The following is a 13,184-nucleotide window of genomic DNA, read 5'->3' on the forward strand; positions in this document are numbered from 1 at the left end:
TTTAATCCAAACTTTGCGTTATAACATTTTACAGATATACTACAATTATATTGTTAATACGGACGTATTATGTGATGGCGCGTGCGGTTGTCCATCATATTTCTGAACTGGAGCACAACTCAATATTTCAAGGTATTGATCTTAATCTGGAGATGACGATGATTAAACGTGCAAAGAACATTAACCAGTTCGGTAGGTCAAAGGTCAAGGTCACAAATGGAGCTTAAAAGTCAAATTTGGCCCTATTATTTCATGTTCGGAGCATAACCAAATACCTATTCAAGGTTTTGACTCCAGACATGGCATCTAGGTAGTTGAGACGAGCAGAGCACATGAACAAGGTAGGTTGGTCATTGATCAAGGTCACAAATACCGCTCAGAGGTCAACTAAATTTTGTGTTCAGATCAATACTAATTAACTATTCAAGATATTGACCCTAATCTTGATATATTGGTAGATGATAATGAGACGATGTTCAGAGTGCATGAATCAATTCTGCTGGTCAAATGTCAAGGTCAAATCAATCCTTCATATTTTATGCCCAGAGCATGAACTTGGTAGGAAGGTCAAATGTGCAGGTCACAAATTGAGACCTTTGTGTTTTGAGTAGAAATTCAGATTAAAGATGCACTTTTGCTCAATCTAAGTTATTACTAAAGGGATTTGATTAACTTAACTTAAGTCGTTCTATATTATTAGTTACATATTATGATACATTGCAGAAACCTACCATGAGTTATGTCACTTTTATACTTAATTAACGTTTTGATACACGTCACCAAATCTCTATTATCACTATAAACATTTGACACAAAGCTTTAAATATTGACGAAGATCGTCATCAGCATTGAAGCCATTATGTACTCCGGTGATAGCTCCAGCTTTCTCACATGTGTCCTATTTCACTATTCAACATTAAAATAGTTAAGCAAGCTATCTCTTGCTGCAGCTGTTGTTACCTTTTAACATTGCAATAAACTACCTGTTTCAGTCGCAAGTATAAACTTTATGAATTCAGAATGAAGTCATTTTTGGACGAAGTGTAAGTTCTAAAAAATAATTTGTGGGGCCTCCGAGGCCGAGTGGGTAAGGTCGTTGACATGAAATCACTTGCCCCTCACCGATGTGGGTTTGAGCCTCACTCACTTAGTTGTCAATGAAAAAAGCAAAAGGCATGTTATATATCAAAATGTTCGTTAGCTTCCATAGTAATGTGAAATCATTAATGTTCGTGGGGGACTAATTTTCGTTGATTTCATGGTTTACTCAATCCACGAAATATAATCCCAACGAACAAGTAAAATTCCCATTCATTTTATGTTCAGATGTTGAAATCCACGAATTCACATCCCCACGAAATTGTCGTTTTGACCAAAACCACGAAATTTCATGCCCACGAAATTAATTAATTTTACAGTATTCGAATCCATATATTGTAAACAAGTGTGCATAATGACACCATGAAATAGACATGCTTATTCCATATAAAGAGAATTTATAAACCGTAAAATGAAATTCTTACAATTGATTGTAAACGAACATCTTTAACGACAATCTAGTTGACAATGTTCAGTACATGGTTTACCGTTGTCCCATACTGTCCAGTATTTAGAATATTCTCAAAAGGTTGTTCTCCTTTAAAAAGTAAATCCATTTGTAAAGAAATAAAAATCAACCTTGAAAATGTCTTAAAATGATGTTTGACCTAATAATTCGAAATATCAGCACTGGGACCTTTTTGCAAAAGCACCTAACATTTCTTTGAAAATGGCACTGAACTGTTTAGAAGTGCGGCCACTTAATGTGGTCCCTTTTCGGAAATTCAAGGAACCATCAGTAAATTGACAATCGGGGTTGAGAATAATAAACATATTTGATAAGTTGTTCAATTTTCATGTAAACAGCTCTTTCTTCCTATGATTGGGTGATGTTCAAATTTCTAAACGTCAAATAGCCATTGAATCTTTAACATTTACACTTCAATTATTTAAGATTCTAGCTTCAATCATCTTAACGATATTATGTTGACGTCACGTCAACATGATATTTAGCGCCATGTTCCCATCGAGAAATAGCGCTTTCAAATTTGATCAAATATTTTACTTAAAAAATGTTTAAAATGAAATGTCACATAGCATAACTGTCTTAACTAATTTACACAGAGAGAGAGAGAGAGTTGGTTATTAGCTGTGCAGAATAATTCGCTATCATTTGTGCCCTAATGGACTATTCCGCAAGACGTATTACCATTTCCGGTACTGGCGTGTATAAACAAAGGAGCGTGACGACCTACCATTTGGCGCCTTACATGCGCCAATAAACAGTTCTATTATATTTTATCTATATTTTACAATAAAAGATATAACAGAATCGAAATAACTTATAGCAAAACCGTGTTTTAACACTCACTATTTATTAGTGATGGGGCGACAATCGGCGACAATCGAATAATCGTCGGCGTTGCATTTATGAGCGCGATCACCGACTTCACTTTTCCCTGACCGATTATTTACTTGGCGCCCTAAACGGATAATTTAGTTGTTTATGACCTTTTTCTTTCTGGTATTTACGGTTCTTTGGGGCAATAAAGCCAGGGTAAACAACTCTATGTAAAAATGGCTTCCTCCAAAGTCTCGAAAGAAATTGAGGTCATCTATGATCACCCAGAAGAAATATGGCTTTTACAAGGTTAAGCCGGGAAAACCAACAGCCTAAACCCTTGACATTAGTATGGCAGTATGCATAGCATTTCGTAAGACTTGCGCAAGCATATTAGCAAAGGTATTCTAATGTTTGATTTTGTGGGATTGAAATCATTCCAGTCGTTAACTAAGAATTGATAAATCGTTAATATTTTTTTATACGCCCGTTTGGGCGGGCGGCGTTTACAGACTTTATTCGGAGCATATATTCTTCATGCATGGGGTTTTTTGATGAAACTTGGCACGGTTATTCACCATCATGAGACGGAGTGTCATGCACAAGAACCAGGTCCCTAGATCTTAGGTCAAGGTCACACTTAGAGATCAAATGTCAAATTCAAGAATGACTTTGTCTTGAGCATATTTTCTTCATGCATGGAGGGATTTGAAGGACACTTGGCACAGTTGTTCAACATCATGAGACGGAGTGTCATGCGCAAGAACCAGGTTCCTATGTCTAAGGTCAAGGTCACACTTAGAGATCGAAGATCAAATTCAAGAATGACTTTGTCCGGAGAATATCTTCTTCATGCATGGAGGGATTTTGATGTAACTTGGCACAATTGTTCACCATCATGAGGCGGAGTGTCAAACGCAAGAACCAGGTTCCTAGGTCTAGGGTCAAGGTTACACTTAGAGGTCAAAGGATACAAGAATGAAATCTTTGTCCAGAGCATTTCTTCTTCATGCATGGAGGGATTTTGATATAGCTTGGCACAATTGTACACATCATGAGACAAAGTGTCATGCGCAGGTCCCTTCTTTAGAATTACTCCCATTTGTTGTTACTATAAATAGCTTGTATTGTAACTTTTTCTTTATTAGTCGTAGGGAATTCCGTAGTACAACATGCATGTTACATCCAATTTTGAGGTGTATTTTGACCTTTCTCTACCTGGTAAGGATTTTTGTGTGGACTTACATTTTTGTAAGTGTGGACTAACATACTTTCGTTTTTGTCATGTTGAGCGACCTGTGGAGTTTCCACTTTTTCTATTTTATTATCACAGCAGCGTTGTTTGTGCTGTGTGGCGACCGTAAAATGTCTCCCCGTACATTCAATCAGGGCTGTTATATTTCGATCTTCTCAGATCGTTCAGCACGACTTTTATGTCGTGTTACTGGTACTCTTCAGTTTATCAGCTTGAACATTTCGGCCTGGGTGGTTCCAATACTCCCGCTTTCATATTTTTGGGTATTGTATAATCACCCTTTGGATACGGTGCCTGCTTTTTAATTTTGTTTTTTGGCAGTTCCTGTGATATGCAGGCTACATAACCTCAGATCCCCTTCCTAAATTCCAGTTTGTTTAGTTCTGCCCATTGTTTTCTCGTTTAGGGCATACCCATTATTTTAACAGAGGGACCATACGCCGATTTTCATAGAATTACACGCTAGTGTATCATTGAAGGTTCCGTGTGCACCGCCTTATGAATACATCTGCGGATGTTTCTAAATTGATTTTTGTACTTGTAGCATGTGCAAATGTTGAGTTCTGCTCAACCCGGGGCTAGAGGGCATGGACGGTAGCATGCATTTCCACTACCGTCCATGAACAGGCTCAATCAAACCGAGCCTGCAACATTTTCGTTTTTGTCATGTTGAGCGACCTGTGGTGTTTCCACTTTTTCTATTTTACAATTTTTGGGGATTTTTTTTAAAGATTAACTTCCCTTAGTTATTACTATAAATAACTTATATTGTAATATTTTTATAATTGACCGTAGGGAAAAACCAAGACCACTTTTCTGTGGTACAACATAGATGTTTCTTTCAAATTTTATGTGTATTTTAAGGTATCTCTACCTGGTCAGGAATTTTTCTGTGGATTTAGAAAAACAAAATAATTACAATAATTACTAAACAACCACAAAATTAAAATTCCATTTGCAAATACAGGTGCTAATGTAAAGAAATTTGCTGTGACGGGCGTATATTGTGACATTCTGGCACTCTTGTTTGTGCTTCAGATAATTTTAATTTAATAACACAATATCACTGGATAAGTCCCTGGTCAAATTAAGACGAGTACCTGATTTGAAGTTTACTATCTTTACAAATATTTTACTTTTATGCTGTTAACTTACTCGTGTTTATGAAGGAAAACAATAGATATAGGGTATTTGATGTCTGTGTGGTTCATTTTGTAAGTAATGACATAAAACATACACTGTTGGGTGAACTTACAGATAGGCAACTACAGTAACCGATTATCCGATTATATCCGATTAATCGAATCGGTAGGCTTGTCCGATTATGCCGACTAATCGGTTGGCAAATCTAACCGATTTGTCCATCACAATTTACCTTTGAGCCTTACATTGGCTAGTTTTTCATTCGGACCAAATGTTACCGTCACAAACATGCAGGTGTCTCGGTATATCTTCAAATCTGTTTCGGAACAAGGCATCACATATAGATTGATTTCCTGTGTCCTTCTTTACTTGACAAAAAATACCCCCTTGGCGAAGGGCAAAAATCCGCCAACCAAAAGACAGATTAGTACAGCTGGGAACAGCCGTAATTATTCGACGGTTAATATCAAAGGCCTGGATCTTGGCAGTGAGCCAAGGGATTTTTGTCTTCATTAGCACAGTTGGGGGCTAATGACTCTCACAGTATGGTTCAAATAAACAGGGGTCAGTCAGTCTACCTTATACCTGTATCAATAAGTGAGAAAAGGAAACAGAGTATCTTATTATCAAACTTTTATTTAAGAAACGTGATAACGTTTAAAATTATATATATTTTTGGCATTTCTTTATTAGAAGAAAAAATGTTTATTGTTCATTCTAACACGACCAGCAAATAACCTTCATAAATATAGAGCAAAAACTATCTCGCGTTATTCTGCGATAAACCACTCGCGTGCAGTGACGTCATCCGATTCTGGTACGTAACACGGTCGTAAAAAGTAGTTTCCATTTTTTCTAACACTGTTGATACTAGAATGTCGTGTTAGAATCGGAATAATAAGTTCCCAGGTGTGTTTTTATGCAACTTAATATAAAAATTGAAAAATATTCAACATACTTAGATGAAACATAATAATTTGATTTTATCCTGTCATATTATATACCAGTAATAGTGATTACATTTATAAGAGAAAAGTGTTGTGTTTTGATATAATGGTACATTTGTATCACTTTCGCAGCTATGACCTTTTTCATTATTATGATATTTGCAGATATTGTTTGCAAATACAATATATTATTGTTTTCACCATTACCTGTATCTTATTATTATTATTAGTATTATAATTTATAATAGTATAAAAAACAAAACGTAATAATAATAATAATGATGATAATAATAATGACATTATTATTATTTATCTATAATAATCTAAACAACAGTATAATAATACTGTAATTATTACTAATATATTAATAATAATGACAATAATAGTAATAATGACAACAATAAAATGAATAAATATTATTATTATTCTATATTCACTGACAGATAATAATTTCCTTCCAACCCCAATGCACACATCTTCATGGTCTAGTGGGGACCCCTGCTGTTATAATTGCCCTCTAATAAGCTACTGTTACATAATCTCTGATAAGGAGCAGATAAGACGGAAGTTGTTTATTTGATTTGTGGGGTGTGGGGGGGACACTTATATTGTAGTGGATCTAGGTCTTTAATAAAAAGTTACCATTTTGAGGTATGTAATTGATTTTACTAATGTTTTTTTTTTATAAGCAAATACATCTCATCAGTAAGATCTACGGATTTCATGTCTTTCTGAAGAAACATCAGTAGTGCCATGTTCCAGTTTGGACAGCAGCTATAATACCTTGCCATCTCCCATAGCTTTTTAGCAGAAAACAAAATAAACTAAAATAAATAGTACACATAATAAATAGACAAAATAAAGCATGTAGACAATCTAGCTACGCAAATAGTCGGGTTATATTTTTCAAACGGTTTAACATAATATATAAACCTTCGCAAAGATATATTTTCAAGTTACTTCCGTGTATGTTAAGTTTATATATATTTTTTGTCAATAAAATGACGTGATGATATAAAGTGAATATGAAAACTTCCTCTTTCGCAAAATTAATACTGCACATTAATGTTAAATAAAAGTCATGGAAGTGATTTACATTAGAATTTATGGATTTTTACTTGCTTTAGCATGCTGCAGTTCCGGCTTAGGCAAGTATTTAATACAACTGTTATATATGAATCATTAAGAACATCTATAGGCGTTGGTCTGCAGCTCCCGATTCAAATTGTAAACTACATTGTAATTTTTGTTAGTCCACGGTTCGAATTACAAACGACATACAATTTTCAGTTTGCTTATTATTAGCTCTATTGGGGTCGCTCATAGCATGCATCCGTAAATCATCGCCAATGGTATAACTGGTAATGATGCATTTATTGGTGAAACTACATGTAAAGGTGTTAGCCTAGTAGACTATGTATTACTGTCACCTGAACATTTTCTTTACATAAGATATTTTTAAATCATACCATTTGATCCAGTATTATCTACAACACAGTTGCTTTTACACTTGAAGTTTCAAATACTCCATTTGTTGTAGAAGAAGATGATGTACCTGATTTTGTTGGTAATAATTCTGTTGTGCCAACTTTGGATGCTGATAAAGGAAATGTAATTTTGAGTAATATTGATCTTGATATTGTACGTGATCTCTGTTATGATATTGATAAATATAAGGATAAAAGTAATTGTAAATTAGACTTTATTAACAATATTACATTGACAACAGGCAAAATACTTACTGATGCAGCTGAAAACAGCAATGTATTTAAAAGTAAACAGAGAAAGCTTGTAAAACAGAAGGTAGCTAACAAACCTTGGTTTGACTCTGACTGCAGAGGAAAGCAGAAAGCTTGTCATCTTTCTAAGCGTAAATTTAGACAGTTTCGTTCACAAAATAACCTTAATGAGTTAAAAGATTATAACAAGTCTTATAAAAAATATACTCAAAACAAAATTGAAGAACTTCCATGAGAACATCGTTAAGAATTGAAAACCTTCAACATAGCAAACCGAAAGACTACTGGAATCTGCTTAATAAGTGTTCAGGGGAACGCAATGAAATTTTAAAGTATCATTGGAAGCATTTCATGAACACTTTCGGAAATTTATCATGCAACTACTATGCAAAGTGCCTGATATCACTTGCCTGATATTTTATTTTGTTATCAGGTCATTGACCTGATATCAAAATTAAGCTCCTCCCATATTGACGGACTAGCTTTTACATCAGTTTCCTTCCAGATTGAATTTTATTACAGAGTCCAGTTTCGATGTTGCACAACTGTAATCTCAACAAATTTCCTTGAATATGGTTGTCTCTAATTTTATTACACAGACAATAGCACTGAATGACGTCATTGTGAAACGTTCATCATGACATCACAATGTTTACATGGATCAATTCTTGAAAAGGTTTACAATGCACTTGACAATGTATGATATACTTATTCTTTATTTATGCCTTATTTAAGACTTGCACATTTTATTAAGTATTAGCAAAAGTGTTTGTGTTAATAATTATTCTTGAATCAGTGAATTATAATTCTTGGATCAGTGTAAATTTAGTTATTTTAAAAACTTTAAAGTCTGGAACTGGAAGTGAAATTTTCAGCGCTTTGGACATGTAGTTGTCTGAGTCAAATATTGTATACTGTAATATGGAAATAAAGCATGTTCTGGTTTATTCAAGAGGATGATTTTTGATTTTTACGCAGGTAAGAAATTATTTCATTGTTATTTTTTTTACAAGAATATCAGAAAATCAAAAACATTGTCGGAGTTGAATTCAATATGGCTGCCGTATTTTTTCGTTCATATGTTTCAGGGGCGGATGAATTTTCAAATCCGTAAAAAATAGCCGCCGGTTTCTTTTTGCCACGCCGGTATTTGGCAATTTCAGCCCATATTTATACGCGCTTTACAAAAATGAAAATTGCCTTAAATTGTTACATTAATCCACCTATTTTAAAGTTAGTATGTTTTGATATGATATCATTACTAGTTTTTTGTTAATCAGTACGAGAAAATTACATTTGCCATGGCAAAAGCGGTTTTGCCATGGCAATTTTTTTTATATTTTTCTTAAAAAGTGATTTTAACTATTTTCAAACGAATGTATTGGTAGAAATATGTTGTTTCATATCGATAACTCAGTTTTTTTTTATTTTGCCATGGCAAAAACTGGCCATGGCAATTTTGCCATGGCAAGATTCTGCCATGGCAATTTTGCCATGGCAAGTTTCTGCCAAGGCAATTTTGCCATGGCAAGTTTCTGCCATGGCAACTTTGCCATGGCAAGATTCTGCCATGGCAAAATTTTACCATAGTAAAAAAAAATTCAAATATTTTAAAGGAAGTTTGATAATTTTAGTGATTATGAAATACAATACTGACAGAAACAGAGAAGATTTTAGATTTCTTGGCACATTTAAATCAGCAAGAACAGAATCTTGCTACATAGATTGTTTCACCATTACTGGGGTAAATGCTGATTGATTTTCAGCAAGTATTTTTTTACTTCCTTGTTTTAATGAATGAGAATGTATGAAATGTTTTTGTAATATTACATAACAGTGACCGTGTGCCATATATTTTTCTATTTAGAACAATACAAATATTACTTAAATTACAGAACATATCTATTCATCAAATAAGTAAGTTTCTTTCGTTTATGAAATATAATATTAGTTATTATCATAGTATCCTGGTCTTTGATGTTATATATGACTCGAGAATTTTAGCAGGCTTGGATAATCTAAGCCGCGCAAAAATAGAAAAATAAATATTCCAACAAAAATGTTTAGCGCTTTAAAGTTTTTTTTTTATATTCTTCATCTGCATTCAGGTACATTTGTCAAATAACGTAAAGAGTAAGCATGTTTAAATAAAATATTTCTATTTTCATACTGACTGTATCTGACAACATCTGTATTTAATTAAAAATATTCGGGAATTTGGCTGTTAACATAGACGCAGTGCTTCCGCTGTAATAAATTACCTGATCACCCCTAGTCCACTAATAAAAAGGAGTTAATAAGCGATAAACATGCAAACAGATATTGATTGGAAATAAAGTTCTCTGTTTTCTACGGCTGTCACAGGCGCTCCGAAAACAATTTACTTAAAATGTTGCATTATATGTTATGAAATATAGTCATTTTTATTTATTAACATGATACGTCAGCAGTGTAATTTTCAAATAGAAAAGACCGATAAAACGTTTTCCGTATACAATAAAAACTTGCATGTTTCTTTAACTTTCTGATTATCTCATTATTGTGAAAATAAGTTTCTGATTATTTTATTATTGTGTTTGATCAACAAATATTTTTCTTTACATAGAAATGTCAAAAAAAAATTCAATAACTTTAAAAGTTATCAATTATTACAGAATTACTTTGTTTCTCTTTCTCACTAATAGATACACTTGTCAGGTAGACTGACTCTCCAATAAACAATGACCCTTGTTTATTGGAGCCATACTGTGATGGTCATTAGCCCCCAACTGTGCCGGTGAAGACAAAAATCCCTTGGCCAACTGCCAAAATCTAGGCCTTTAAATGAAGTCAGGTACCCTCATATCGCCGCATTTCAGATAGCGGTCCGCAGAATAAACACCCTACTTTCGTTTATAGGCATACAGTTTTTCTGATATATATCTCTTCATAAAATTGATTGAGCCTGTTCTTGGACGGTAGTGGAAATGGATGCTACAATCCACGCCGTCTAGTTAAACTCACTCATACACTATCACTTCGTAATATGACGCGAAATATGGCGTCACAAATGCTGACTTGTAGCTTTTCTCTCTTAGTTTAAACATATTTATTCCCAAATAGGCAACATATACATTGATACATAGTCATACAGTGAATATGTTGTAACTTAGGAAAGGATAAGAAAATATGAAGGCGATCTACTACCTGCATAATATCTTTACCCGCTAGGTAGGGAATAACCAGTCCACTTTCTAACGTGACTATTCCTTTCATTTTTATTTCAGTCTGATAGTCCAACTTGTGACGTAATTATAACCTTCGTTTTATTTCAGTCTGAAATTATGTCCAGCTCTAGGCGGACCGGTGGTCTAGCGGTAACACGCTTGACTGTCAATCAAGAGGTCCAGGGTTCGAGTTCCATTCCAGGCATTGGAAGTTTTTGAGATGCTCTGGAGTGTCTCCCACCTAACTAAGAGGCCTGTACTGGTTCTTCCCGGGAGAGACGGCTTTGCGTGAATCAGTGTTATACACTGGACACCTTAAATAGCAGAATTTATAACCGCAAAGAGATGGGTTAAGTTAGCCGGACATACCTTATCTAAATATGTTCTCTCTAACACTTCTGGGTCTTTATCTCATTCTGTCCCTGTGGTCAGGCCGCTCAGAGTCTGAAGTAGAGGATGAATTTCGCGCCCTGTGTGGCTGCATTTCTATATGTAAAGCGCATTTGAACGTGTTTACAATAATAATTATAACAATGATAATAATAATAATAATAATAATGATAATAACCCGGCCATATCTAAAATCTGATTAATCATTAGTGATTAAAATTGAGGAGCTCTATCTTTCCGCATACCCGCCCGTTTAGCTTAGTCAGTAGGGAGAGCTTCGGTCTACGAATCGCGGGGTCGTAGGTTCGATCCTCGGGCTGGGCGAATGTTCTCCGTGATGATTTGATAAAAGAAGTTGTATCTGAAATCATTAGTCCTCCACCTCTTTTTCATGTGGGGAAGTTGGCAGGTACTTGCGGAGAACAGGTTTGTACCGATACAGAATCCAGCAACACTGGCTAGGTTAACTGCCAGCCGTTACATGATTGAAATACTGTTGAAAACCGCGTTAAACCCAAAACAAACAAATCTATCTTTCCGCAAAATAGTTTCTGTGTTTAAATATTGTCATTTCATAATATGTTTATATAAATAAAACTGCCTTTGTAGCGATGCACTTAAAATTCGCCTGCCTGACAGGTTTTGATTCCCAATAAATGCTAGCTATCTGGCACCGGTGCGTATCTCTGAATTAAGTGTGTGTTCAGGTTTAACGTCTTTTTCAAAAGATTTACAGTTATATAAACTACGGTGTCTACCTGTAGCAGTGAGCACAATGCCCAACTTTAGTGCTACCTAACTATCACGCCTTAAAATGTGATATGATACCCCACCCAGTAACATTATACTGACACCGGGCTGACAAGTCCTAGGACTACCGTCTTGAGCGCCAAGAGAGGAAACTTCTAGTACCATTTGTGCGTCTTTGGTATGACGCGACCGAGCATCGAACCTATAACCGGTTTCGCTGGTGTGTGACTTTCTACGGGTTTTGCAAAATGCTCATTTTTGTAACATAGCATATGTTGCACAAACCTATGTACAAGGGAAAATCTGATACACATTCTTCCTATTCGTCATTAAAAATCGCTGTATTCACAATTATGTCTAGAATGCGTAAGTACCTCAATGCAGATCAAGAATATATAAAAAAAAACTTTAAAGCGCTAAACATTTTTGTTCGGATATTTTTTTCTATTTTTGCGCGGCTAAGATTATCCAAGCCTGCTAAAATTCTCGAGTCATATATAACATCAAAGATTAAGATACTGTGATAATAACTACTATCGTATTTCATATTAAACGAAAGTAACTTACTTTTTATATGTGTAATTCGAGAAATATATGTATTGTTTTAAACAGAAAAATATATGTCATATGATCACCGTTATATAATATTACAATTACATTTCATCAATTTTTATTCATTAAAACAAGGAAGTAAAAAACTACTCCTTGCCACTGAAAATTAACATTAGCATTTATCCCAACAATGGCGAGATAATCTTTGTAGCAAGATTCTGTGCTTGTCGATTTAAATGTGCCAACATAGGAAATATTAAATTTTCTCTGTTCCTCTTGTATTGTATTTCATAATCACTAAAATTATCGAACTTCCTTTAAAAATAACTTAATTGCCAAGGCAAATTAAAATAAACAACTGAGTTATCCATATGAAACAATATATTTCTACCAATGCATTAGTTTGGACATAGTTAAATCACCTTTTTATGAAAAATTAAACAAAAATGTAGCACAGTGCACAACGCCCAATTCCATAGTGCTGCCTCACTAGAATATCACTCCGTTAAAACGTGATATGTTAACTCACCCAGTAACATTATACTGACACCGGACTGACAAGTCCTAAGACTACCGTCTTGAGCGCCAAGTGAGGAAGCTTCTAATACCATTTTTACGTCTTTGGTATGACGCGACCGGGCATCGAACCTATAACCGGTTCCGCTGGTGTGTGACTTTCTACGGGTTTTGCAAAATGCTTATTTTTGTAACATAGCATATGTTGCACAAACCTATGTGCAAGGGAAAATCTGATACACATTTTGTCTATTCGTCATTAAAATCGCTGTATGATGTCTTGAATGCTTAAGTACCTCAATGCAG

General features: G+C 34.6%; 1 protein-coding gene across 2 annotated transcripts in view; it reads left to right on the forward strand.

Annotated features, from left to right (window-relative positions):
- Nucleotides 1-6,716: 6,716 nt before the first annotated feature.
- The window catches only part of LOC128557189 (multiple epidermal growth factor-like domains protein 10), a 48,950-nt gene continuing 42,482 nt past the window's right edge, over nt 6,717-13,184 (forward strand). For both annotated transcript variants that reach the window (XM_053544171.1, XM_053544172.1), the window contains exon 1: nt 6,717-6,873. In XM_053544171.1, coding sequence (XP_053400146.1) covers nt 6,807-6,873 — 67 coding nt within the window. In that variant the 5' untranslated portion in view covers nt 6,717-6,806. The remainder of the gene's footprint in view (nt 6,874-13,184) is intronic.

The sequence above is a fragment of the Mercenaria mercenaria genome, chromosome 5, assembly GCF_021730395.1.
Source record: "Mercenaria mercenaria strain notata chromosome 5, MADL_Memer_1, whole genome shotgun sequence".
NCBI lineage: Eukaryota > Metazoa > Mollusca > Bivalvia > Venerida > Veneridae > Mercenaria > Mercenaria mercenaria.